Below are 27,907 nucleotides of genomic sequence, written 5' to 3'. Positions count from 1 at the left end.
TGTCTCCTCAGTGCACACAGAAAAAGATTGCCTCATTTTCCAGGAATTAGGAATATGTCAGAGGTGGGGGTAAATCCTGCCTTTGATTGTGGACGGCTGTATCCGGGTTGGATCTGGGCAGTTTCTGCAGCAATAAACTCTAATTCCTTCGCATTCTGGAAGCGCGGGCAGGGTGATCCTGCAGCCTGACCCCCCCTGTAGCACCAGCACAGGCATTTTGAAGCCACTTATTGCTTTATAAAGAGATTATTCCTTTATTTTTTTTTTTCACCCCCTCCGGCATCAATCAACCTGACAAGATCTGCTTCTTTTAAACATACATCCTGCAGCTTAAAATCCCAGCCTTTCCTATAAGGAAGATCCCAAGCAGTTTATGGAAGAATGCAGTGCGCATACACTATATATCTATCAAAAAAAAGTATATATATACATATATATATAATATTTATGGGCATCACCAGTGGAAATAATCGAGGTTTCCAAGCCTGATCTTTGAAAAAAGGAGGTCTCAGAACGAGCCACGATGCCGAGCATCCCGACCCTCCGGAGCGGCGGTGCCAGAGCCGGCTCCTTTCTCCTGGGCAGAGCCGGCGCCCTGACGTCAGGGTGTTTTTCTGCAGAGCTCGCAGGATGTTGCAGCCGGCCAAGAGCTGTGTTTATGTTGATAACATTACAAGTATTTCCTCTCCGTTTCCGAAACCAGCAGGGAGGGAGCCGAGGGGGAAGGGAGACTCGGGTTTCTCCAGCTTTGGGGTAGGACTCTGGAGGCCTTTTATGTTAAGGAGCGGGGAACGAGGAACCGCTGGCGTTTATTTATGCTGCTTTTGGGAACGGGGAGTGTTTGAGAGCAGGGGCTGGGAATTGGGAGCTGGGCTGGCACAGCCCTCCCCCGGCGCAGGGCTCTTCGCCTGCTCCGGATCCAGTTTTAAGGTGATAAAGCAGCTCTGGCAGCTGATTGCCGGTCACAGGAGCAGCTCCAGGGATTTGGATTTTTTGGGTAATGATGTGCACGGCAAGCTGGGATGCTCCCAGCATCTCATTCTTTCTGACGGTCACAGTAATAAAGCCATAAAAACTCAGGTTCCGCACGGACCGCCCGCATCCAGCTTTCTTCACGGGAGCAGGGAAAGGCTCGGGGAAATCCAGCATTATCTCCCCTCGCCAAGCCCTTCCTCCTCCTGCAATCCATTCATGGATCAATGAACTGATTAAACGTAGAACCAAGAGGGGTTTAGTGCTCCCTGCCTGCTGATGTAATCCCAAAGCATCGGAGCCGTGCTGCCGCCTCAGCAGAGGAGGGACCCTCATCGATGGCTGGACTTGATGAGCTTAAGGGTCTTTTCTAACCTAAACGATTCTGTGATCATCCCACCATCCCAAAGGGGCTTTGCAGCCAGTCCCGGAATCTCCTTGTAGTTCTCATCCATGTAGCAATCACGGTTTATGGAAATAAGCCCAAACTCTTTTATCCTTGGTGGGTTATTTCCTGATAATGGAGACCAGAGAGGGGATTCATGGCTTTTCCTTCTTTCTTCCCACCCTCCGTGTCCTGCTTTAATTGCAAGGGAAAGTGTGATGAGGATGTGGGGAGGCTCTGGCACAGCTTGCCCAAAACAGGACCAGAAATGGGATAAGTGGGATCCCAGATGAATGGGGATCCTAAATGAATGGGATCCCAAATGAATGAGGACCCACTGTGAATAGGGACCCTAAATTAATGGGATACTAAATGAATGGGAATGCCAAACAAATGGATTCCAAATGAGTGGGATCATGAATGAGCAGAACCACAAATGAATGGGAATCCCAAATGATTATGGATCCCAAGTGAATGGGATCCAAAAATAAACAGAACTCAAAATGAATGGGGATCCCAAATGAAGGGGAATTCTTGTTTTGAGAAACAAGTTGAGGGAAGAAAAAAGAGCTGTATCCGCCTTTATGAGTGGTGTTTCTGTGCAAATATTCATCAAAACAGAGCAGGTGGTCACTTTTTTCCCTAGCAGTGTTTCCAGAAGACCCAAATTTTTCCCTTTCCCTTGCCATTGTGTCCTTGCTGTGTTAGTGATGGGCTCCCAGTGAGGGAGGTGGTTGCAGTGATGAGATCTTGGTGCTTTCATCAGCCCTTGTGAGGTTTTCAGAGCAGTTCTGTCCCATCATTTCCATTCTCTGGAGTTCCAGTGTGTGTTTAACTTCCTCCTGCTTTTGCACGTCGGTTCTGTCAGGATGAGCACCTTATTTCTGTGGACTCCACTGTGGGATGCTTGGACAATCCCAGCCATGCAGCGAGTTACAAAGATCATAGAATTATGGAATGGTTTAGGTAGGAAGGGACCTTAAAAACCATCCAGGTCCAACCTCTGCCGTGGGCAGGGACACCTTCAACTACCCCAGGTTGCTCCAACCCCTGTCCAGCCTGGCCTTGGACACTTCCATGGATCCAGGGGCAGCCACAGCTTCTCTGGGCAACTTGTTCCAGGGCCTCCCCACCCTCACAGGGAAGAATTTCTTCCTTATAAATATTGGATTTTCTCCCCAAAGCCAAACCTGTGTAGACCAGGCTCATCTCAGACTCTGGCAGGCAGCTGACCAGGCTGAGTGTGGTGTGTTAATCACCATGAGTGGAACATGTCATCAAAGCATCAAACTACTGGTTGTGGGTTTTTCCCGACATCCCACCCTGGAGCACAGCCTGGGGGAGGCATTGCAGGACCAGTGCTGCTCTCACCAGTGACAGGAGGACTGAATCAGTTCAAATTCACGCAGACAGATATTTTAACTGGTGATGAAACCCTCTAGAATGCTGACTGCTCACACCAGTGGGACCCTTGGAGAAGGCCCTGCCCTGCTTGCAGCAGCAGGGCTGGCCATGGACGGAGCCTACGGAAAGCTCTTATCTCCAGAGCTTGGTTTCCTTCTGGTTCAGGGTTTGTCTGACCTTTTGGTCACTGAGTAAGGTCGATTTTTGCCAGGTTTTCTTTTGGAAGGGGAGGAAAAACATGTAGGTAGGTGGTGCTGGTGGGAGGATACTCTCGGGTGGGGTGGGAGGATCTTGTATTGCTGATACCGTTTCCAGCGCATGGATGACTTCAGCGTTGTCCTCCTGCCCGGAGTTTGGGATGGGTCTAGATGAAGCAGATTGAAATAAATAGAAGAAGCACAAACAACACAAGATCTATTAGAGGGGGAGGGAGTAAAACTCATTCTTGGCAGCGCCTCAGGTTGACTTGGCAGCGAGATCTCGAAGCTCTGTCCTGGGAGATCCTGGAAATGCAACTGGACACAGGACAAAAGCCTGAAGGACAGGAGTCGTGCAGCAGCTGCCGGCCCGTGGCACGGAGCAGAGCTGTGTCCAAGCCCTCTCTGGGCTCAGAGCAGAGGAGAGGTGTTGGCCCATCCTTGGAAGGCCCCATGGCCACGTGCTGGTCTGGACTTGGCAGCTCTGGGCTCTGTCCTGGCCAGCACGATGACGTCTCACATCTCTGGGCCTCTGGATCCGTAGGTGTTTGGGAGGAGATAATGATACCCATTTCTCAGGAGCTTTCTGAGGTCTCCAGGGGAAAGAAATCACCATAAAAATCTTGTCTTAGAACGGGCTGGGGGAAATGATTTTACTGATGTCATCGTCCTGTAATTTTGCTGGACATTTCCTGGGAAGCACGTACAGTATGGGCGTGCAGCCTGAGCGTGCTGATCTTCTTGGATTATTTGTGAGTGTTTGTTCTGCCCACATGCACAGGGAATCCCACGGGGTTTGAATGGAGCTGAGTGTTCTGCCCCTGCCCAGTAACATTTCAGGTGTCAGTGAGCCAGGGGGAGCTGACTTCTCCCTCATTCCTGTCTCCACTTTTGGGACATTTGGGATCAAGGCTCTTTACCGTGGTCTTCACCTAAATTTCCTTTGGGTTTGCTCAGAGTACAGTCATTGCAGACAACCATATGAACAATTTATTAATCTCCTTTAAGATCAGATACTTGGGTTTAGTGCTCAGCTTGTTCTTCTCATGCTCTCCCACAGTTCACCCATTCTCTGCTTCATCCGTGGACACTTTCGCTGCTCCACCAGACTGGGATTTCTCTGTGTTCTTTCCCCTTGGGGTTGTATGAACTCACCCATAAATCCTTCCCATCCAGGTGCCTGCAGGGACTGCAGCCACGCTTCCACTCCTCTCTCTGAGCTCTACGAGATGCACAGCAATGTCCCCACCTTGGATTGTTTTGAGATGATATTGCATGAGGGTTTCAATAAGTGTTCTGTGCTTTCCTCCCCAGGTCAACATGGATTTGTGGTTCTTTCTCCTTTTGCTCGGAAGTGGCCTGATAAGTGTAGGTGCTAACAACATTACAACAGGTAAACTGTGCTCCTCATCTCTCTTTTATCCCAGCTTTAGGATGAGAGGAGTGAGTGTGAATGTGCTCAGTGCGTCATTCCTTCTGCTCTCCACGTAACTGTAACATAAAATGTTGGAAAGAGGGTGATGAGCTTCAGGTGCTCATAAATGGGGCCCACGGGTTTAGCTCTGAGTGATATTGATCCTCACCTCCAGGGGCTGTAATGCTTGTACCTCTCCATAAATAGCACCTGTTCAGGTTATATTTTTATGACATTTGCATCACCTGCTGTGCAGAGCATTTCCTGTCCTGCGCTCAGGATTGTTGGGTGCTTTATCCTTATAGTTACACTCAGGTGAATCTTCAGGATCTAAACCCCTCAGCATCACAGAAAAGAATCTCACAGAGGTTCCCCTGTGCTTTTCCCTTCTCAGAGCCACCCACAACAGCATCCACCTCCCCCAGGAGCCCCACCAAAGCTCCTACAGCAGGTCCTGAGGATGGGACCACACCCAACACAAACAGACTCAACATGAGCACTCCAGGGACTGTTTCTACCACAGCGCCAAAACCTCCTCCAACCACAGCCGCCAGGATCTCCTCCAATGCCACCACTGGCAGCCTCAACATCTCCTCCACCCTGGGGACAACCGTGCCTGTGCCTCCAGCCCCATCCCTGCTCCCCAGCGTGACGCCGCCGGCTCCGCACACCGCTGTCCCCAGCACGGAGGCGGAGGCGACGGAGAGGAATTTCAGCCTGGTGGTGACAACACAGGAGACCTCTTCTGCTTCCCACAATGGTAGGCACCTCCTCCACCTCGTCATCTCCAAACCATCCTGCCTCTGGGTTTGTTTCTTCGCTCTTCTTTCGTTTTGCTGAGCGAAATGGAGCAAAAAGCCACTTTGGGGCCGATTCCGTGGTGATACAAAACAAGAGAACTCCCTGAATGGCCCAGATCAGAAGAGATTTGTCTGACCAAAGGTTTGGGCCAAGATCATCTAGTGAAAGGTATCCACAGGTGCACTAGATAATCTCTGCTTCCAAGCCCAGTCTGTGATTCATTCTCTCCTTACATTATCAATTTTCCCCGTTACTTGGGCAACTTCAATCTTTGAAAGGTTCAGATGGGCGATAATTGTCTCTGTTGTCATCCTGATCTCATTCCCCTCTTGGCACATCAGGAAAGTGACCTCATAAAACATAGTTTGCTTGCTCAGTCCAGGTTAAGAACAAAAAATCAGGTAAAAAGAGGGCTGAGGTGACCAGAAATCTTTGCTGAGCTGTGGCTCTTCAGCCATGGTTTGCTTATTGTATTGTTTGAGACCCAGTTCGGGTACTGCGTGTCTCCAGCTTGCAACAGGAAGATGGCAGTGCCTGCTAGACCTTGGGATTTAGTGGAAAAACAGGTTTGGTAGCTTGGTTGTGGATTAGAAAACCCCGAAACAAGATAATGGTGGAGTTAATGCAGGGAGGTGTCAAGTGTGTATTCCTTAAGAACCAATTTCCCAAGAGGTGTTGGGTGTCTCTGCACCTCAGTGAGATATGTGTGCCCTCTTCCTCTGGGAATCTTTGGAAGCCACAGCCCATGAAGCTGCAGTGAAGTTGTCTTTGCTACCAGCATAGGAAGGGATGTGGCTGAAGGAAGTTCACAACCCAGCTTTTGTAGTGATCTACCACCCTTGAGCTCATCCAGCTTCCTTCCCAACACAAATCCCTTTTCGCAGAGTGGAGGAGTCTGGCATAACCTTAGACACACACATGGGACAAGTTTGGCAAATGTCCGGATTTTGTAATATGATGTCTGCTCCTGGTGGGGCTGAATTTATCATTTTTGTGTCTGCACTGCCTTTCCGTGATTTGGGTTACTGGTTTTGGTGAACTCCCCTGGTGTATGCCATGACACACTGGCCATTGCGCCGTCAGACGTGGCTTCTATCCCTTGATGTCAGTCCAGAGAACAAATGATCAGACCTAATTCTTTCTTTATCTCAAGTGATTTGTCAAGGAGCAAAATCAGTTTTAGGGCTGCCCTTGCCATTAGATTTAACAGGAAATGTTGGTGTCAGTCATGGAAGAATTAAATGATGCTCGAGAAGGGGACTGGGGCAGGAGGTCACAGGTTGTACGGGCAGTTCCTCCTTGTCCAAACCCACCAGGATTGTCCTCAGCCCTGTGCTGCAACTCCCCACACACAGCTCATGGCCACGGGGTGCCTGTGCCAGCAGCACTGCCCCAGGAGAGCCAGGCTCTGCTCTCCCTGGCACGGGTTTGTTCCAGTGTCCTCTGGATGAGACTTCCAACCGAGCAGGTAGAGTCTTTCCTTGGATGCTCCTCGCCCCCATCCCTGAGCCCAGCTGCTCTTAATTGAACTTTTGGCTCGGCCACTCTCTAAAAATTATGCACCAGTGTTCTCTCTTGATGTTTAAGTGCTAATGAATTGCACCAGTGACTTGCTGGTTGTGGGTTTAAACAGTAAGTTGTGTTTATTGATGTTAAAGCTTGGCTTCAGCTCCTTGTTCTGCTGATAAAACCTCGGGATTTGTTCCTTTTTCCTTACTCAGAAATTCATTTTAACACCCTGGGTTTATAGCTAGTGTTTTAAGGGAAAGATTTACAGGCAGATCATGAGAGTTACTAAATTTGTTCCTGTCTTGGTCTTTGATCCTTCCTGACTTACTAAAGTGTCTTGTTCCTTTGTTGCTAAGAGACTTTTGTTTTCTTTTTTTGCAGGTAACTCTGACAGAAGAGGTAAGAATGTTATATTTCATTGCCCTTTACTCAGTAAAAACATTTCCAGAAGCGTTCTGCTATTAGAGAGCTTTCCTTAGGACTTCCAAATGTGCTTTTATGAAGCCTCCCAAGCTCTTTAGAAGAGCTGGTGACACACTGATATCTTAATTTCTGTTGAGCTTTTCTTTTTAGAACGAAACAATCCCATTCCAATTTGTACATGTCCTATTAGATACTAATTGTTCCTGCTCTGAGAATGTCAGCGCGTCCCTAGAGCTGGATGACCAAAGTCTAAGAAGCCATTCAGGCAATTTGCTTTTGGGTTGGTTTTTTTTCTTTGCTGCTGAATTGTCTTTATTTACTGTGACTTACGCGATTTGATCCAAACCCATCCGGCAGATGATGGGAATAATTATTGTTCTCCTTCATTCTTTTGGCAAGCAGTAACACAAATCCATTTCTTGTAAGAGAACAGCACTTTAGGGACATTTTTCCATCTCTCAGCTCTGAGAACTGGCATCTCTACCAGAATATTTGCAATTACTCATGGCTTTAGCACTCCAGGAGCGGGCAGAGCCGGGCTGGCTCCCACCTGGAGGAATCAGCTGCCTCTCTGTGTTCTCATCCTGCCTCTGATGGGTGTTGCAGCTTTGCAAACTCTGCCTTGTGCTGCACCCAGCCCACTGATGGTCCAGGGAACAGACACATGCTCTGCAGCACTGGTTGGCAGCACACATTTAGCAGAGGGAATAAAAGGGATGCAGGACGGAGGGAACTCGTTTGAAATTGTGGCTAAGCCTCTGCAGAAATGCTCAGTGTAATTCCCTCAGATCTGGCCTGGCTTAGGCCTGATTTTGTGCTCTCTCTGCCATCGTTCATCCCTGTTCCCGAGGGCAAAGGAAAAAAAAATGGGAGTACATCTGACTTCCTAATAAGATTTATATTAATATTGCTAATATTAATGTAAATATAGTTAGGGAATCAGATGAAATAAGGGACTTTTTGCAGAAGCATAGAGTGATGGGACAAGGGGAAATGGCTTCAAACTGGGAGTAGGTTTAGATTAGATATTGGGAATAAAATCTTGACTGTGAGGGTGGTGAGGCCCTGGCACAGAATGCCCAGAGATTTGTGGCAGCCCCATCCCTGGAAGTGTCCAAAGCCAGCTTGAATGGGGCTTGTAGCAACCTGGGATGGGGGAAGGTTTCCCTGCCTGTGGCAGGGAGTGGAATGGGATGATCTTAAAGGTCTCTTCCTACCCAAACCATTCTGTGACTGGTTTTGTGGGCAGATGTTGCCAGCTGTGAGCTGGGATGGACTGCTCAGCCCTAAAGAGCACCTCTGTCTGCAGCTGGGACATGATCCCAAGCACCAGAGGAGGGTTTGGTGTCTCCTCGGAGGGGCCAGGACAAGATTTAAGCCTCGTGATGCCTTCCCACTCTGGACTGCAGTGGGTGCTCCAATGAGAGCAGAAGGTCGAGTCCTTGTCCCTTTTCCACATGGATTGCCAGCATGAAACCCTCAGGCTGGGGCTGGAGTAGGAAAGGAGCTGTGAGGGTGTTGGCACAGCTCAGCAGGGCTGGCAGGGCAGGGAGGGAGCAGCTGGGGACCCTCCAGCTCCTTTCCTGCCTGGGCTTTGCTGGGTGGGAGAGCTCCGACTCCTTATCCTGCCAGATGTGTGGAAAGAAGGGCTGCAAAAAAACCCCAAAACCTCCAAACTCCCTGCACCCTGCTGCCAGAGCCACCCTTGCCCTCAAATCTGCATCCTGCTGCCAGAGCCACCCCTGCCCACAAATCACAGCTCACTCACAGATCACCAGCCACCGCTGCCCCGCGCCTCCAGCCCGGCTCAGTTAGGCTGAGCTTAACTCCAGCCAAGGCAGGAAAAAAATGGTCCAACAGTGACTTAACAGCATAGGTTTTGGCAAGGCAGCTCTCCTTCCTCTGCTGCAGCCAGGATGGAGATGGTGGCTGTGCTCAGGTGTCTCAGAGAGAGGCCAGGGCTGGCTGTGGTTGGGCCAAGACCAACCTGGTCTTGCTTTTGTGGGGATGGGGAATGCCAAGGCTCGTCACCTGCTGAGGTGTGCAGGAGGCAGAATTGCCAACAACTTCGTTTTGGGCTGTGGGAGGTGCTGCCACATTAGGGCAGTAGATGAGAAGGACAAAGACATGCAAAAATCAGGATAATGTAATTTTTCTCTTTGCCGCACTGGGTCATTGCCTTGAAATCATGACACATATGTTTTAATAGAAATAAAATTGCCAGACCTCGCACCACAGAGGGACAAACACAGAAATATGGTCATGAGTGCCCTTGGGTAGCTGAGAGATGGACAAAATAAACCCCACTCAAGGAAATCTGCTGGCTGAAATTGCTGAGACACATGGAGCAGGAATCTGCAGGGAAATGGATGCACAGAAGGTGGGAAAAGGGGTCGTGCCCTGCAGCCTCTTGGGGCTGTGTAGACACAGTGTGGTGGTCCCCTCAGATGGAAGGAGCTGATGAAAAATGGAAATAACCCCAGCTGGCATGGCTGGCATCCACATTTATCTGAAAAAAATGCCCTTCAGGGCCATTCTCCTCCCTGGCTGGAGCTGTTTGGCTTCCAACCCATCTGGGTGATTTGCCAGCACCGACCACTGATTCACTGACCTGCAGCACAAGATAGAAATGCCTTATTTAAAAGAAAAAAGAAAAAAATCTCTTGTGGTTGTGGATGGGATGGGAACATCTCAGATTAATCTAAGTGTTTTTGCAAGGGGGTTGTGAAGTACCTGCCCTTGAGGAGCTTCTGCAAGGGAGCCAAACTGGTGGCCTGGTGGTGTCTGACCTTTCCTGCTCTCTAAACTCTGTATTTCCAGGGAGGAAAGAGTAGGGGCTGGGAGTAGATGGTCTTTGGAGGTCACTTCCAACTCAAATTATTCTGTAATTACACAATCACAGAATGGTTGGGTTGGAAGGGATCTCAAACATCATCCAGTCCCACCCCCTGCCATGGAGGAACACCTTCAACTCTCCCAAGTCTGCTCCAAGTCCCATCCAGCCTAGTCTTGGACACTTCTAGGGATCCAGGGGGAGCCACAGCTTCTCTGGGCAGCCTGGTCCACACCAAATCTCACCCTGGAGGTGTTCAGATCCCAGGTGCAGCAGGAAGCTTTGCCCTTTTGTCCTGTTTGACGAAGAACTGGAAGCAAAATCGTGATGGTGTTACAAATGTATCTGTGGGATCTTAGAGAGGCCACAGTTTCCACCCATTTTAATATAAAGTTCCTTATCATATTACACCATACTCATGGGCCTGTTAGGAACTTCTCTGGACCCTTTAGTCTCACGCAGAAAATTTTGTAGATCACCTGACAGGTGATCAGCTGACATCAGCTGACAGGAAATTTCTCCTGGTGGCTGCTGGGCCACCACGTGCACATTCAGTTGTGCAGAAGGAACCCCCCAAAGCAGCCCAGCCCCAACTTTCTCCATCACTGTTTTCATCTGCAAGGTCACAATTTCACAGTGACCACCTCCTGGAGAAGATTGAGGTGCTCTGAGTGGTGGTTTCAGGTTTTAATCTGACCTGAGAGTGTCTGAGGCACATGGTGCTCACTCCTCCTTTTCTGTCTTCACTCTCAGACTGAAAAAAATGCAACATCACTTAATACTATTTATTATTTATTATGTTTTTATTACTAATATCATCATCAGAATTGTTCTTCAAGCAGAAATTGTGGAACTCTGCCCTGTTGAATGATGGCTCTGGATGTTTTCCAATGTCCATAACCACACCTTTCTCTTCCTCTTGCAGATGAGACTCCCATTATAGCTGTGATGGTGGCCCTGTCCTCCCTCCTAGTCATAGTATTTATTATTATTGTTCTGTACATGTTGAGGTAAGAGCTGCTTTAATGCTGGATTCCCTTGTTTGACAGAAACAATTCCTGAATGAACAGGAATGAGCCTTTTGTGCTGTCTCCCAAGCTAAAGGCTGATGCAGCTGGTGCTTTGAAAAGAAACCTGTAAGGACAATGAATGAAAATGATGTTTGGGGTTATCTGGTGAATGATGCTTATTCTTTTCTCTGCAAAGCTGCTCCTCGTTTGGGGAATTCCTGTTCTGCCTCTCAAAATGTCACATTTAGCAGGGTGGATTGAACTGAAGCCCTGTCAGTGTGGGGAAAAGCAGGTGAGGTATCATTGTGAGGCTGAAAATGATGGATTGAGTAATCCAGGGAGGCTGAACACAGCCACAAAGTCTTTTTAATGTGTTATTCCTTGATTCCCATCTTGATAGCAAGCAGGATCCAATATCCAAACCCTGTTTTGGGTATCAAACCTTACATGGTCCCTGTGCACCTTTCACTCTGAGCAGCAGGAGCTTGTGAGAAGTGTTAGGTGATGCTGTAATTGAAATTACAGCATAATAAAGCCCTCTTAGGTCCATTTTTTAGAATCCAAGCATCTGCCCTGCTCAAAATGAAGCATTCCCAGCTTCTGAAAGCATAACTAAGAATGTCTTTATTCACCTGCAGTAAACATTTTAATTTATTCACCAGTTTGGCAATTAAGTAAGTCTTAAAGAAAAAAAATTTTTTTCTTAGCAGTGGAAAACTTCCCTGTCTCCTGGCTCCAGGCCTGCCCTCACAGCAGTGAACCTGAGGAGAGTTTTGCCTCAGGAGTTCAGCAGCAGCAGAGTTTGAGTCCTTCCCACCTGGCTTCCAGCCCTGAAAAAAAGGGTTTGTGTTCACTGCCCAGTGATTCAGCAAAATTCCAAATTTCAGGCAGAGGGAGCATGAGCCACTGCTCCAAGTTAAAAGCACACGGAGCAGGGATTTGCTGCAGGACAGATCAACCTGGGCTTTGTGTGCTCTGCTGGATCAGCCCAGGGAGCAGGGACTCCTTAGGGTGTCCTCTGTAAAGGGCACCCTTAAAGCTTCTAGTTCCCACCTGACTCTGGGCTCCTGCAGCTGTTCCAGATGTGCTTGGTGAAAAGCTCTGCTCACAGGCAGGTCCTGGACCCACCAGCTAATTCATGAAGCCATGAGAAAGTGTGGCATCTCTCATCTGGGGGGCGGGGGCTGGGCTTCCTGGTGGATATTTGCTGACTTTTCCACCCCAATTCTCCTTGGCAGGTTCAAGAAATACAAGCAGGCAGGGAGCCACTCCAACTCCTTCCGGCTCTCCAACGGCCGGACGGACGACACAGGTGAGTCCACCTGGTGCCACACAGGCTCTCCCCCACCTCCTGTTTTTGTAGGCAGATATTTTTTAATTTCTGTTTTGTTGTTTCTGTTGTTTCCTGATCTCCTTTGTTCCCCATGTTTTCCGTGGTTTTGGCAGACTTTCGTAGAATGAAGGTTTATTTCCCAGCTTTCATTCCACGGACTAAATGTTTGCCCTCAAGTGGTTGATATTAAAATCACTTCCAAAATCACTATTCACATTCCTCTTGAGGTTTCACAGTGTTTCTTTGACTCAAGGGAGAATTTTTTTGAAAAAACACATCTTTGGGGAGTAATTAAACATTTTTCTGCACTTTCAGATTAGGATAGTCTCTGATTAAAACTCAAATCTTCACACTAACTGTGGACACCAAACTAACATATCCAAGAGAAAAGAGGAAATACACTAATTTTCATTATAAAAACATTTTTGTACCTCCTAAACATGCACAGATGCAATTTTAAAGCCTTGTGTAACGTGTAAATTCTTCTGCCCCCAAGCTGTGAGCCAGAGCTGACACTGAGGGTCTCAACCTGGGCTTCTCCATCCATGTGTAGGCACTGATTGAGATCTGAGCAGACCTCCTAAACTCAGTTCAGATGCTTTTTCAGCACTCCTTCCACATAAACCAAACACCTTCTGAGAAGCACTAACTGGAATTCAGCACCTTTTTTATTTTATTTTGGCTGCTAAGACTTTCTCTGCCCATCTTACATCACTGTAAACGGAGGTGTGAACTTCATAAACCCTCAGCTGTGTTGGTGTAACCCTCACACGGCCTTTCTGGACTTTGCTGAGCAGCACAAGCAACAGCACAGCCTTTGCTGTCCCCTCCTGGGAATTGTGTCACAGTGGTGGTGCCAGACTTTGCATGTGAGACAGGGAGAAGTTGGAATTCAAAGCCAGGTGGTCTCCAACCCCATATTGGTCCTCAGGGCTCTGTCCTGCCTCTGTGAGAGTGTAGATCCCAGAGTGTTAATCAGAATAGGATCACCGATTTTTTGGGCTTGGAAAAGCCCTTGAAGACCATTCAATCCAACCATTCCCCCAGCACTGCCATGGCCACCACTGACCCGTGTCCCCAAGTGCCACATCCACACGGCTTTTAAATCCCTCCAGGGATGGGGATTCCACCACGTCCCTGGGCAGCTGTGCCAGGGCTGGACAACCCTTTCCATGAAGAAATTTATCCAATATCCAATCTAAACCTCCCCTGGCACGTCCTGAGGCTGTTCCCTCTTTTCCTATCCCTGTTCCCTGGGAGCAGAGCCCAAATTCCCTGGCTGTCCCCTCCTATCAGGGAGTTGCGCAGAGCCACAAGGTCCCCCCTGAGCCTCCTTTTCTCCAGGCTGAGCCTCTTTCCCAGCTCCCTCAGCTGCTCCTGGTGCTCCAGACCCTTTCCCAGCTCTGTTCTCTTCTCTTGACACCCTCCAGCTCTTTAAGATCTTTTTGTGAGAGGCCCAGAAATACCCCCAGCACTGGAGGTGCCCCAGCAGTGCCAGCGCAGGGGACAGCCACCCCAGTGCTGCCACAATGTCACCATGCTCAGAGCAACCTGATCTGGTGGAATCTGTTGGAACAAGACGATCCTTTAACATCCCCTCCACCCCAAAGCATTCCGTGCAAACACGAGGGCGACCCTAAAAGCGGCGGCGCGCGGGGTCGCTGGGCGTGGGTGGGCAGTGCTGGGCACAGGGGACAGCTGGTGGCACCTGTGACCCCCGGGTGTCATTGCAGAGCCACAGAGCATGCCCCTGCTCGCCCGCTCCCCCAGCACCAACCGCAAGTATCCCCCGCTGCCCGTGGACAAGCTGGAGGAGGAGATCAATCGCCGCATGGCCGATGACAACAAGCTCTTCCGGGAGGAGTTCAACGTGAGTGCCTCTGCTGCTGCCCTCAGATGCCACAGGCTGCCCTGTTGGGGTTTAGGATCTGGTTCTCAAGGGTTTCTCAAAGGGCTGAGCGCTGGTAGGGCTGATTCTGTCCCTGGATCAGCGGTGAGTGTGGATGAGCTCCTCACCCTCATGCTCGCTACAGAAAACAGAGGGTTTCTAGCAACCAACTCTGCAGAGTTACATTTTCCTGGGTTCAGGAATGATCCTGGATGTCTTGGGGTCTTCCAGAGCTCCTCTGCTCGTTGGTTGCCTCTCAAGCTCTGCCTCCCACCTCCCAGTCCTCACGGCTTTAAATCCATAAACAGCCAAAACAAAGAGTTTTGACAGAGAAACAGGGATGAGCCCATCTTGTTTCAGTGAGCTGTTAACCCTGAAACACAATGATGGTAATGTATGGGACAAAGGCTGGCCTTCAGCTGTGAGGAGTTCAGGTATTGTGCTTGTCCACAAGCCCAGAGCTTTTCTTCAGGGTTGGCTACAACCTCTTCTTGACATTGCTGAGCTTTGCAGCTTGGGACAATAAATCTGTTTTGCCTTGTCAATAGAAAAATAGATTAGAATAGAATGGAATAGAGCAGAATAGATTCATTAAGGTTGGAAAAGCCATCTAAGATTATTGAATCCAACCATTAACTCAGCAGTGCCAAGACCACCACTAAACCACGTCCCCAAGTGCCACATCTACACTTTTTTTTTTTTTTTTTAACACTGTCAAGCATGGTGACTCCACCACTGCTCTGGGCAGCCCGTGCTGGGGCTTGACAACTCTTTCTGTGAAAATATTTTCCTAAATATCCAACCTAAACCTCCCCTGGCACAACTTGAGCCCATTCCCTCTCCTCCTGTCCCTGTTTCCTGGGAGCAGAGCCTGACCCCTCGGCTGTCCCCTCCTGTCAGGGAGTTGTGCAGAGCCACAAGGTCCCTCCTTGTCTCCAGGCTGAGCCCCTTCAGTTCCCTCAGCTGCTCCTCATCAGACCTGTGCTTCCAGCCCAGGTCCAAGCCATGATATGGCACCATGAGAACGAGGAGAAGATTAAAAAAAGCCACTCGACTTTGTCCAGCTGCTACAAAATTTGATCCCTTTCCTGGCCGTGCTGCGATGAAACCAAATAGGTGCAATGAATGCCCAGGGAGGGAGATTTTTAGGGTTATAAATACCTGATTGCCCTGGACACTTCCTGCCATGCTGTCAGCTGGAGGAAGGGCTGGTGGATACCTCCAGAACATTCTTTGCTGCTCGAAGAGGATGTGGGAAAGCGATGCTGAGGAAGCACCTCCTGTGCTCGACTGGGAAATGCAGGGACAGTGTCCTCTGTCACCCCAATACCCCCCCAGCAAACGTCCCCTGGTGCTGCTCCTGCCATCACTGGGTGGGATGGGCCGGTGGGGGCTTCATCAGGTCACAATTAGCAGCACTTTTAATGAGGGAATCTCACAGGAGCCGCCGTGGACAAGAGTCAGGAATGAGCTGTTTGTGCTGCCGGGTGGGTTCGGAGCTGGAGGCTTTGCTGCCACCTCGCGTCCATGCATCAGGAGATTCCAGACATCTTTCCAAAGAGATTGGAAAGGGCTCTCTCTGGTCCAGCCCAGCTATTTAAATGGTCACTTTGAGCTCGGTGAGGAGGAGAGTTGCTGCTGGGGTGGAGGCGAGGGGTGTGGGTGAGTGGTGAGGACATGTTCAGTGGGGCAGGATGCTCACATGTGGCATTTGCCAGCACATTGTTCCTGCCGTGCCATGAAAACATCACGGAAAACCCTTTTATTTCTGCCATTTCAGGCTCTCCCAGCGTGTCCCATACAGGCCACGTGTGAAGCTGCTTCCAAGGAGGAGAACAAGGAGAAGAACAGATATGTGAACATTTTGCCCTGTAAGTGTCAGAGCTGGTTGGATGGGGGGCAAACACTCAGGGGCTTCTGCCAGGACTCTCCATTCCTGCTTTTGGGATGGGCAAGGGCATGGTTGAGGGCATTTCACCTCCCAGGTGGGTGGCTGTATCTGCTTTAGTTTTCGATTCCTGTGAGGAGAAGCTCCATGGAGCCCTCAGCAGCCGGGAGGCCGTGAAGAGTGAAACGAATGGGAAATGCCAAAAGGGACAGCTCTTGCCTGGTGGCATTGGGCAGTGGGCTGGCCTGGGATGTCCTCAAATATGCACTCTGCAGAAGGAAAACTACTTTGGACAACATCTAGGACTTCTCTGGGTTGAAGCGAGAGGAATTTGGGGGCATAAAAGTGTTTTTGAAGCAGAGCCAGGAGTGTGGGCTCCACTCCACACCTGGATTCTCGCTACTCCAGGTACCAGCAGAGGGGAGGGGGTTGTCTTTAATGCAGAGTTTTGATTTCTCTCCAGATGATCATTCCAGGGTTCACCTGACTCCCGTGGAAGGGGTCCCTGACTCCGACTACATCAACGCCTCCTTCATTAATGTGAGTTCTGTGATGTGAAGGGGAAATCCCTTTGCCCGGAGCAAAGGGCTGGTTTGGAAAGGGCTGGGGAACCACTCCTGCTGGAGTTGGGCATTTCTGATCAACGAACAGCTGATGAATCATAGAATCTTTGAGGTTGGAAAAGCCCTCTAAGACCCCCAAGTCCAAGCATTTCCCCAGCACTGCCAGACCACCACTAAACCATGTCCCCAAGTGCCACATCCACATGGTTTTAAATCTTTGAAGGGTGTGGCCAGTTGATCATCAGTGTTTCCCAGCGTGCAGGGCTGGATGTGGGAAGAGGGTGAAGAAGAAATCAAGGAATTCAGCCAAGATGGAAGCAACTTTACCCTGCTCTGCCCCTGGGAGGAGATGGGTCCTTTGTGGTTGTCACCATGTGGCTCCAATCAGCTGGAAGGGTCACGTGAGAGATGCAGGCATATGAAGCAAAGCAAGACTCAAAAGAGCTTTTTCCATTTCTCCCCAGTAAATAAAATACACAAAATCAATCCCTATGAGTTGTACAGCCCCTTTTCCAAGGATGAATGCTGATTTTCACGTGATGCTCTGGATGCAGGGTCTGACCCCAGTGGAAGGGCTGTCAGGTACCACTTCATTGGTGCCTTGTGCCAACGAGTGGGGTCATTCCTGCATTATGTGGGCATTGGGAACGTTCCTGTGGGAAAACAGCCCTTTGCACAAGGATTTTCAATCATTTCAGCCCATCTTTGGAGCTGATTCTCCCCTCAGAGGCTGCAGCCCCTTCTCTGCACAAGGGGAGAACGAGCAGCAGAGCAGATGCCAGCTCTGTTTGTTCTTGAAGTAGATGCATTTCATGACTCTTGTGTTAGAGAAATAATAATTTCTCTTCCTTTTTCTTCTTTTCTTGTAGGGGTACCAAGAGAAAAACAAGTTCATTGCTGCACAAGGTAAATTCTTGACTATTCCTGCTGGGGATTGCTCTTTTGGGGGCAGTTGGGCTGGGTCCCTCTGCTCAGTGGAGCTGTGCCCCTCTACCCCCAGCACAGCATCTTGCAGAGCTCCTCTGGTCCAAAGGAAGCCTGGCTGCTCCACAGATTGTTCCCAAAATGATTTTCCCAGTCAAAGAGCAGTGCTGGATGTCTTGGTGGAGAGAAGGAAGTCCTATCTGTGCAATACCCATTGCTGGACAGTGTTATGACCTCTGGAAATATTACCAGGGAGCTGCTTAATTAAATTCCCCACATCGCAGAATCATGGAACGGTTTGGGCTGCAAAGGACCTCAAAGCCCATCTCATTTCACCCCACTGCCATGGACAGGGACACCTCCCACTATCCCAGGCTGCTCCAAGCTCCCTTGAACACTCCCAGGGGAGGGATAGAGAGAAACGTCCTTGTGATCTGCAGGAGTCCAAACACATCCCTAAAAACAAAATTCCCACTCACAGGGTGGGGATCATGTCAGCAGCAGGATGTTACCTGCCCATGGGAGCGTTTTGTATTTCCTCTCTCGACTTGCCAGTGGGTCAGGGCATTCCTGGCCAGTTTCCCTGGCTCTGGCTGGAGAAGGAGGCTGGATCAGGTCCGTCAGCACTTCCAGGCTCAGGTTAAGCTTTGGCTCTGCTGTTCTCTTGGCTCACCCTGAGCCTCAGGCTTGGCATGGGAGTGTAGGCTGAGTTAGCTCTGTGTCTGGCAGGCAGCAGGGAACTATTCCTGTGCCATACTGGAATGGCATCCCATGGCTAAAACCCAAAATCCCAGGGCAGGACTTCTGTGGACTCTGGGACAGCCACAATTTCCCTGGGTGACCTTGGGCAAGTCCGTGCTCTCTGTTTGTCTGGTTTCCCCTTCTTGAGCTAAATACGGAATTCCTGACCATAAAACAAATCCAAAAATTCCAGCTATTGTGTGATAGGATTATTCCTTGGATCAGGCATGCCCAGACACACGGCACCTCCTGTGACCTATTGGCAAAAACTGTGTTGGATCATCCGTGACACGTGACCTCGCACGCTGGGTTTTGGCCCCAGATTGTGAGAGGTTGATCCCAAAGAGGACTTTCTGTTTCCCCTTCCCCTCAGGACCAAAGGAAGAAACAGTGAACGATTTCTGGAGGATGATCTGGGAGCAAAACACAGCGACAATTGTCATGGTGACCAACCTGAAGGAGAGGAAAGAGGTTGGTGCCAGAAGGTTTCACAGGCTGGGATTTGACCCAAACTGGGCCAAATCCAGCACATCTTGTCCTTATGGGGGTGTCCTGGAGCCATTCCCAGCCTCGTGAGGGTGTCCAGAGCTCACCTGCACCTGTTTTCTCCCCCCACAGTGTAAATGTGCTCAGTACTGGCCGGATCAGGGCTGCTGGACCTACGGGAACATCCGAGTGTCCGTGGAGGACGTGACCGTGCTGGTGGATTACACCGTGCGCAAGTTCTGCATCCAGCAGGTGCCAGGGATCACCTCTCCCATCCCTTCCTGTCCCATCCCATCTCTCCCCTCACCACACTGGGCATCCCAAAGGTGCTGCCTCAACTCCTCCAAGGCTCTGTGAGAGCACAGTTGGGGTGAAATGATCCCCAGCACCCATTTTTAACCAGAGTTGTTAAGAATTTATTCCTCCCAAGAGGCTGTTCCAGTGGTACCAGCATGGCTGTGCTGAGGGCAGGGAAGCTGAGGGATGCCAGGGCTGAAATTCCACCCTGCAGTACTCCAGCACTTGCTGTTACCAGTGTTGATTCCTGCTCTCACCCACAGACACTTAATGCCTGAAAATAATCAGATTTATCCCCTCAGCTGAGACAAAATCCAGCGCCGTATGTGTTGGGTTTGATTGCTTTCCCATCTGTCACCACATTTCTTTGCCCTCCAAGGAGACTCAAGGTGTTTTAGTCGCTCTTGTTTGTTTTTCTGCCACTCTCAGAGGCAGGCAAGGAGGAGTTGGTGCTTGCAAACCTGTCTGGACCCTGAGGGTGGTTGTCCTGAGCCTCATCCTTCACTCCAATGGCCTGGACACGTGTGTTTTCCTCCCTTGCCTTTAATCTGAGGATGATCTGGGCAGAGGAGTGGGAAAGGATGGAGCAATAGCTTCTGTTTGAGCTTGTTGATGATGAAATATGGCAGCTGCTGCCAGGCTGGATCCACAGGCAGGGACAGGCTGGCATCTCACACCCCTCAGATGTTGGATGTGGTGCTGGGTGGTTAAAATGTCATGTTTTTAGAGACTGGTTTGTCCCAGAGCCTGAGTCCATGCCCTTTCAGCTGTGGATGAAAGTCCATGCCCTTCCAGCTCCATCTCAGGTCTGCAGCTCCCTCTCTGTCTTAATTTTGGGGGAAGAAGGGAAACCTGAGTATTTCTCATTAACCTGTGCCCACCTTTCCCCTCCAGGTGGGAGACGTCACGAACAAGAAGCCTCAGCGCCTGGTGACCCAGTTCCACTTCACCAGCTGGCCCGACTTTGGGGTGCCCTTCACCCCCATCGGGATGCTGAAATTCCTGAAGAAGGTGAAGACCTGCAATCCGCAATATGCAGGAGCCATAGTGGTGCACTGCAGGTGAGTCCTGCTCACAGCCAACCTCTGCCCATCCTGGGTCACCTGGAAAGCGTCTCCTGTTCAAAAGGAATTTTTTTTTTTTTTTTTTCAGTCAGGACATTTTCATTATCTTTATTTAACTTTCCTGTGTTAAACGGGGAGGTTCCTCATGGGGACATGCAAAAAAAAATGCATGAATTGAAGGAAGTCCTTGGAATCAGTGATGTTAGGGTGGTACAACTCGTCTGGAGGGGTCATTTGGGTTGCCTGGATGCTGAGTGAGCCAAGCTGAGCACTGGTGGCGTCTCCCTTGCCCTGGAATGAGAAAATAACATCCCTCTCTGGGAGAAAGCAGTACAGGGCTGACAGATTGCCTGGAGCAAGAGCCAGGGAGATTGGCCTCACCTGGAGTGGCTTCAGGCACAGCAGCAACCCTGGGGGACATTGCAATAAAGAGAAGCCCCATGGTTAAAAGCAGAGATGGTCACATTTGCACCATCCCAAATTCATTTTTCCTGCCTTCTTGGGAAGCAGCTGATTCCAAGAGCTTTGTCTTTCCATAATCTCTGCTGGTCTCACTGAAGACAATCCAGTCCAACCCCCCTGCCATGGGCAGGGACACCTCCCACTATCCCAGGCAGCTCCAAGCCATCTCCAACCTGGCCTTGGACACTTCCAGGGATCCAGGGGCAGCCACAGCATCTCTGGGAACCCTGTGCCAGGGCCTGACCACTCTCCCAGGGGAGAATTCCTTCTCAGTCTCCCACCCCACCCTTGTGTTGCAGCGCCGGGGTGGGACGCACAGGCACTTTCATCGTCATCGATGCCATGCTGGACATGATGCACACGGAGAGGAAAGTGGATGTTTACGGCTTCGTGAGCCGGATCCGGGCTCAGCGCTGCCAGATGGTACAGACAGATGTGAGTGTGGTGCTGCCCTGCCCTCTGGGCCTGGATTTCCTTCACCCAGTCAAAGCCTTGTTGTGAGGGTTGGGTGTCATCCCTCATTTTGGGTGATGCGGCATCAAGGGAGCCCTTCACGGGGTCCTGCTCTTTTTAATCCCCTTTGTAGAATGATTAAATCATTTAGGTTGGAAAAGATCCTTAAGATCGAGTTCAACCATTCCCCCAGCACTGCCAAGGCCACCGCTGACCCATGTCCCCAAGTGCCACATCCACACAGCTTTAAATCCCTCCAGGGATGAGGACTCCAACACTGCCCTGGGCAGCTGTGCTGGGGCTGAACAACCCTTCCATGAAGAAATTTATCCAATATGCCACCTGACCCTCCCCTGGCACAGCTCCCTCTCCTCCTGTCCCTTGTTCCCCCCCCCCAGTTGCCCCCTCCTGTCAGGGAATCTTGTGGAGCCAGAAGGTCCCCCCTGAGCCTCCTTTTCTCTGGGCTTGGAGAACATTTTGCGTCACACCTGCTTTGTTTGGTGTGGTAAATAAATTCCCAGTCCCCATTTAGTGGCAGGAAGGTTGTCACTCACTTTTCTGGGGCCTCAGAGGGAGGGCAGGGGGGTGGTGGGTTTGATCCCAGCATGTGCTCACTGGGCATGGAACATGGCAGAAAAAAAAGGAGCAGGGAGGAAGAAAGCAAAGTAACTTGTATGGATAGAGAGGAGGTGTAGTTATGAGCTGTGGGACCAATTTAAAAACAAAGATTTCAAGAGACACTCAGACTCCCTTTTACGGCTTCTCTCTGCAACTCTCCAGATGCAGTATGTGTTCATATACCAAGCACTTCTGGAGCACTATCTCTACGGTGACACAGAGCTGGAGGTGACCTCCTTAGAGATCCACCTCCAGAAGATCTACAACAAAGTGCCAGGGACCAGCAGCAATGGGCTGGAAGAGGAGTTCAAGGTGAGCATTGCCATTGTCCTGCTGGATCTGCTGGGATGGTGCAGGGATTTCCATGTGCTGGCCTGGCACTGGGTGGCTCTGAAACTCCCCTGTGCTTTGCTCCTTGCCCTGCAGAAGCTCACTTCAATCAAAATCCAGAATGACAAGATGAGAACGGGCAATTTGCCAGCCAACATGAAGAAGAACAGGGTGCTTCAGATAATTCCATGTAAGGCTTGTTGTTTGGCTGTGTGTCCGGTGGGTGTGGGGACAGGAATCAGGCTGGAGAAATGGGACAAACAGGGACCTTGTGATGATCAACAAGGAAAAGGGCAAAGTCCTGTCCCTGGGGAGGGACAAGCCCAGGCACCAGTCTGTTCTGGGGTCACCCAGCTGGGTGGAAGAGCAGCTTGGCAGGAGAGGACCTGAGAGTCCTGACAGACTCCAGCCTGAATCTGAACCAGCAAAGTGCCCTTGTGACAAAGGGACAGTGGTGGCCTGGGCTGTGTGGGACAAAACACTTCCAGCAGGTCCAGGGAGGGGATCCTGCCCCTCTGCTCAGCACTGGGGAGGACACACCTGGAGCGCTGGGTCCAGTCCTGCCTCCCCAGGACAAGAGGGACATGGCCAGACTGGGGAGAGCCCAGTGAGGGGACTGGAGCATCTCTGCTCTGAGGACAGGCTGGGACAGCTGGGACTGCTCAGCCTGGAGAAGAGAAGGCTCCGGGGGTCTCATCCCTGTGCATCAATGCCTGCAGGGAGGGTGCAGAGAGGATGGAGCCAGGCTCTTGCCAGTGGTGGCCAGGGACAGGACAAGGGGCCACGGGCACACACTGACCACAGGAGGGTCCTTCTGAACACCAGGGAACACGTTTTGGCTGTGAGGGGGACCAGGTGCTGACACAGGTTGCCCAAGGAGGTTGTGGGGTCTCCATGCCTGAAGATACCAAACTTTGTCTGGACACAGATGGGCAACCAGCCCTGTATGACCCTCTCTGCTGGTTTCTGCTGCCAAGACTTTCTGCCTCAAGGGAAAGGGAGTCCCAGTGCTGAGCAGGTCCTTTTCCTGGAGAGCTCAGCATCCCCTTCTGTCCAAACTGTGCATGGCAGAGGGTGGAGCTGACTGTCCTTGTCCCAGCCAGGTGCACTCTGCTCCCCTTCCCTTATCTCTGTCTCCCACTTAGGGCTTGGTGACTCCCCAGCTAAAGGCCATGCAGGTTATCCCAGTTCTCAGATGATTTTGTTCTGTTCCAGATGAATTCAATCGAGTAATCATTCCAGTGAAGAGAGGGGAAGAGAACACAGACTATGTAAACGCTTCCTTCATTGATGTGAGTCTTCTCCAACTTTCTTTCCATCTTCTCCCAATGGAAACCACCTCATGCTGCTTCCTTTGGGAAGAATTTGTCCCCAACACTCCCTTTATGGGTTCTGTACAGCTCCCTCCACGTGACTTTGCTTTGTGTCACCGAGTGGTGCTGGTTTCTTTCTCCAAGAAACCCCTGGGTTTATCCAGCTCCTTGTGGAAGAGAAGAGCTGGAGCCTGAGCAGAGTCTCCAAATCCCGGGGTCACTTCTGCCCCTCTGGGCTCTGCTGATGGCTGTGGAGAACAGATCCGCATATCCATGGAAATAACACAGCACCGGCCATTTGGTCAGAAAACATCCACCAGATTAGATTCGGCAGCAATACGCGATCCCAAAACCTTGGAGAGGAGCCAGGTCAATCCCATTACACCTGTCTGGGTGGCAGCAGGAGGTGAGGCAGGGAGGTTAAGTGCTGTCCTCACTCCCAGGAGGAGATAAGTGATTGCACATCCTTCTCTCCTGAGCAATCCTGTTGCCTCCAGGGAGACATCTCGGATGAGTATTGATCTCCATGCAGTGATGCCAGTGCTGGCCAAGTGACAGACCTTGCTCTTTTCCAGCCCAATTTCTGCTTTCATCTCCTAATGACACAGGGCTTTTTTTTTTTTTTCCCCAAAAAAGGCAATCACTGGGTTTGCCCACTAAAAACCAGTTTATTCCCAGTTCTAACATCCCTAATTAATTGCTCCCTCAAATCTCCTTTGCTGGGTCCCTGCTGTGGCTGTGGGAGCAGCCAGGAGCAGCTGCCTTGTTGTGCATCCAGATCAGAAAGCTTCCGTGGCACGTAAGCAATTTGGGCTGAGGATTCAATTTCCTGCCTCTGCTGAACTTTGCTTAAATGACAAACTCCAAATGACGAAGCATCTGCAGTCGCAGTCTGCAGGGAGGACACAGGGGAGCTGGAGAGGTTGGGAAACAGAAACTCTTTGTGGCTGTGGAAGAGCCAGAGTCATCCAGCCTTCCTGCTGGCTTTCATAGATCATAGAGTAGTCTGGGTAGGAAGGGACCTTAAAAATCAACTAATTCTGTTTAGTTTTGCTTGCTTCTTCCAAAAATCCCCAATAAAAATCGTACCTGGAGTACTTGGAGCTAAGGCAAAGCTCTGCTCCAGCACTCAGAGCTTGCAATATTGCTTAGGTTTGCTGGAAACCCAAATGGATAAAGCCAGGTGTGTGTAGAGGATATGATCCTTCCAGAACTGAACTGAGCTTGGTAGGCCAGCCATGTCCAAGAGATTCCTCCTGCTGCTGGTCCCCTGACCCTGTTCCCAAATTCCAGGGTTATCGCCAGAAGGATTCCTACATCGCCAGCCAAGGGCCGCTGCAGCACACGATAGAGGACTTCTGGAGGATGATCTGGGAGTGGAAATCCTGCTCCATAGTGATGCTAACAGAGCTGGAGGAGAGAGGCCAGGTAAGCTCCCGGGATCAGCTGCACTAAACACCAGGGAAATAAATAAATGAATGAATGGCCGGAGTTTGGAAAGGGATGACCCTTCAGGTCCCTTCCAACTCAAAGCAGTCTGTGATTCTGGGAGTTTGTGAAGCCTGTGGGATCCCACCTGGTGTTGGGCAGCTGCCAGAAGATTCTTCTAGCCAAAACCATGGGGAAAAACACGGGGTCCTCACCCTGTGCCCTCCTGTGATGCTTCCTCAGGAGAAGTGTGCCCAGTACTGGCCGTCCGACGGCTCTGTGTCCTACGGAGACATCACGGTGGAGCTGAAGAAAGAGGAGGAGTGTGAGAGCTACACAGTGAGGGACCTGCTGGTGACCAACACCAGGGTAAGAGCCTGGCTGCTCCCTCTCGTGCCCCTGGGTTTCACTGCCATGAGCCTGTGCTGGTGTTCCCTCAGCTCCAAGAGCTCCCCATTGTCCCAAAGGGGTTTTATCCCTGTATCCCTGCCTCCCACCCCTGAGAGTCCCTTCACCATCCCTCTGTTCTGCTGCCCTCCCTGCCAAACCTCCCTCCTGTTCCCCATTTCCCACACTTCCCCTACTTCGTGCCCTGGGAATGCCATTCCTCCACAAGCAGCTTTCCTACACAGATTGTTTGCCTGGCCAATAAATGTATTTGTCGTGGTTTAGGGCAAATTTGGGAGAAAATCTCTGGAGTCCCTCTGGAAAGCAAACCCAAACGGCCCCTCCCCCAAGTGGTCCAGGAAAGACCACTTTTCTCCTCGGAGAAAAGTGGAAAAAAACTTTATTTTACAAAGTTCCCACAAGTATAAAAAATGAACAGCATGGAACAACAAAACCTCTTGTTGTTCTGAAAAGAGATGGCAAAATTGAGAAAGTCCTTGCTGTGGGTTGTAGCTCAGCTGTCCTAGTCTCTTATTAGTCCCCCTAGTGCTGGAAAATGCCAAGGTTCAGGCCCTGGTGGGCCACAGGTGTGAGCTCCCGGTGCTCTTCTGGGTTTTCAGTCCAAAGCAGGTTTAAACAATCCCAAGAAAAAGAAGAAAAAAAAATCCCAGAGAACTTCTCTGCCTCAGCCTCAGCTAAAACTAACTAAAAGCAAAGGGGATCTCGTCCCGCTGTCTGTCTGTGCTGCAGGCAACACAGTCCAGGAGCGATGTTCCTCAACCATCCCCTCCGTTCTGCTTCCCTCACCACCAAACCTCCCTCCTGCTCCCCATTCCCCACACTTCCCTTACTCCATGCCCTGGGAATGCCACTCCTCCACGAGCAGCTTTCCTGCACAAATTGTTATCCCAAAGCCCTGAGCCTGTGGGTTCCTTGGTGCAGACCTCTCAGCAGCTGCCTGACCTGCAGCTGTGCCCTCCCAACAGGAAAACAAGAGCCGACAGATCCGGCAGTTTCACTTCCACGGCTGGCCAGAAGTTGGGATCCCCGGGGACGGGAAGGGGATGATCAACATCATCGCGGCGGTGCAGAAGCAGCAGCAGCAGTCTGGCAACCACCCCATCACTGTGCACTGCAGGTAAAGGCTGGCTGGAGCAGCTGGGGATCTGCTCCGAGGGGATCTGCTCCAGCAGGAGCTTGGGAGACAGAATCCTAAAGCGTGGCCTGGATAAACTGGGAGAGGCTGGGGCAGGACTGGCTCCCCCCGTTCTCTGGTGCTTCCCCTGTGGATTGTCCCTTGGGCTAAGCCAGCAGGGGCAGGACAGGGGTGTTCCCTCAGTCCCTGGTTTCTCTTTCCCAGTGCTGGAGCAGGAAGAACGGGCACCTTCTGTGCGCTGAGCACTGTCCTGGAGAGGGTGAAGGCAGAGGCGATCCTCGATGTCTTTCAGACAGTCAAGAGTTTAAGACTACAGAGGCCACACATGGTGCAGACACTGGTAGGTGCCTCCTGCCCCGCCAGAACCTCAGCAAGGACGGGCTGGGGGCTCAGTGTTGAGCGAAAACGTCTTGGATTCAAGGTTTTTGAAAGAGGGAGTGAGGGAAGATGTGAGATCATCATCCCTGAAAGTGTCCAAGGCCAGGCTGGACAGGGCTTGGAGCAACCTGGGATAGTGGAAGGTGTCCTTGCCCATGGCAGGGGGTTGGAGCAAGGTCATCTTGAAGGTTCCTTTCAACCCAAACCATTCTAGGATCCGTGATTCTAAGGAGGTGGGTCCGGGAGGTGTCTCCCCTTCCTCGTGTTAAGGCATCAAGTGCCTTTTAAGCATTGACAGAAGTTGTAGGAACCTCCTTGGAGACATCCTCAGCCACAGTCCACCCATTCATGGGCTGAACCACCTGGAAGAGTGTCCTGGAGTGGCTGTGGAACCCTGCACATTGGTAGGATTGGAGCAGGTGGGGCAGGGTGAGGTCTTGCAAGAGGGGTTTGCTCAGGATTTTAGAAGAAAAGTCTTTGGGGATCCAACCAGAACCTCAGAGAGGGAAGGGGAAAGCAGAGTTTCTTTTGCCATGAGTATCCCAGCAAGGGTTTGGGGGTCACAGAGAGGTGGGAGCTGCTCTGGACACCTGAGCAAGAAGCATCAGATGCTGTCTCAGGTGTGGATTTTCCTGGTCTGACACTGTTCTCTCCCAAATCCCACAGGAACAGTACGAATTCTGCTACAAGGTGGTGCAGGAATACATCGACGCCTTCTCAGACTACGCCAACTTCAAGTGAAGAAAAACAGGAACAAAAATCCACACCCACCTCCCCCCCAAAAACAAATGACAGAAGAGTTGCCTTCTTTAATATTTTGTAATATTCTGTTTGTTAATATACCCCCCCAAACAAAAAAAAAACAAAAACAAAAACTATGTGTATATATCTTAACTGTTTTAGAGGTTGGTACCATAAGCTTCATATTAGCTGGAGATTTTATATGTAGCAAAGTGTTAGTGCAGATACTGTTGGCTCCTTTTTTTCCAATGTTTTATTGGGGAATTAAATAGCGTGATGTTTGGATTAATATTGTCATACCATCTCTCTTCTGGAGAGTTGATACAGGCTGTTATTTTGTTTGTAAATCTTTTTTTTTTTTTTTTTTTCTTTTTTCTTGAGGGAGTAAAGCCTTTTTAAAAAAAAAGAAAAGAAAAAGCAAAGAAAGATATCCTGGATCTCATCTGAAAACAAAACCCAAACCCCCCGCTCCAACCCCACCAGCACAAGCTTTTCCAAACCTGCAGGGA

The 27,907-nt window shown here is 50.4% G+C and overlaps 1 protein-coding gene across 3 annotated transcripts in view; it reads left to right on the top strand.

The window, feature by feature from the left end:
* Positions 1-27,687, top strand: part of PTPRA (protein tyrosine phosphatase receptor type A) — a 115,552-nt gene extending 87,865 nt beyond the window's left edge. For all 3 annotated transcript variants that reach the window (XM_066185214.1, XM_066185215.1, XM_066185216.1), the window contains 21 exons: positions 4,273-4,351; positions 4,767-5,132; positions 7,064-7,081; positions 10,864-10,948; positions 12,187-12,260; positions 14,015-14,151; positions 15,950-16,040; positions 16,521-16,597; positions 17,490-17,526; positions 18,659-18,756; positions 18,904-19,023; positions 19,963-20,129; positions 20,894-21,029; positions 21,828-21,977; positions 22,092-22,185; positions 23,211-23,287; positions 24,602-24,736; positions 24,980-25,105; positions 26,110-26,261; positions 26,484-26,619; positions 27,324-27,687. In XM_066185214.1, the coding sequence (XP_066041311.1) occupies positions 4,273-4,351; positions 4,767-5,132; positions 7,064-7,081; positions 10,864-10,948; positions 12,187-12,260; positions 14,015-14,151; positions 15,950-16,040; positions 16,521-16,597; positions 17,490-17,526; positions 18,659-18,756; positions 18,904-19,023; positions 19,963-20,129; positions 20,894-21,029; positions 21,828-21,977; positions 22,092-22,185; positions 23,211-23,287; positions 24,602-24,736; positions 24,980-25,105; positions 26,110-26,261; positions 26,484-26,619; positions 27,324-27,398 (2,430 nt within the window). In that variant the 3' untranslated portion in view covers positions 27,399-27,687. The remainder of the gene's footprint in view (positions 1-4,272; positions 4,352-4,766; positions 5,133-7,063; positions 7,082-10,863; positions 10,949-12,186; positions 12,261-14,014; positions 14,152-15,949; positions 16,041-16,520; positions 16,598-17,489; positions 17,527-18,658; positions 18,757-18,903; positions 19,024-19,962; positions 20,130-20,893; positions 21,030-21,827; positions 21,978-22,091; positions 22,186-23,210; positions 23,288-24,601; positions 24,737-24,979; positions 25,106-26,109; positions 26,262-26,483; positions 26,620-27,323) is intronic.
* Positions 27,688-27,907: the final 220 nt, after the last annotated feature.

The sequence above is a fragment of the Chamaea fasciata genome, unplaced genomic scaffold (assembly GCF_029207755.1).
Source record: "Chamaea fasciata isolate MVZ Bird 193981 ecotype frontalis unplaced genomic scaffold, bChaFas1.0.hap1 SCAF_6, whole genome shotgun sequence".
Taxonomy (NCBI): Eukaryota; Metazoa; Chordata; class Aves; order Passeriformes; family Sylviidae; genus Chamaea; species Chamaea fasciata.
This window is presented reverse-complemented; position numbering and strand designations above follow the sequence as displayed.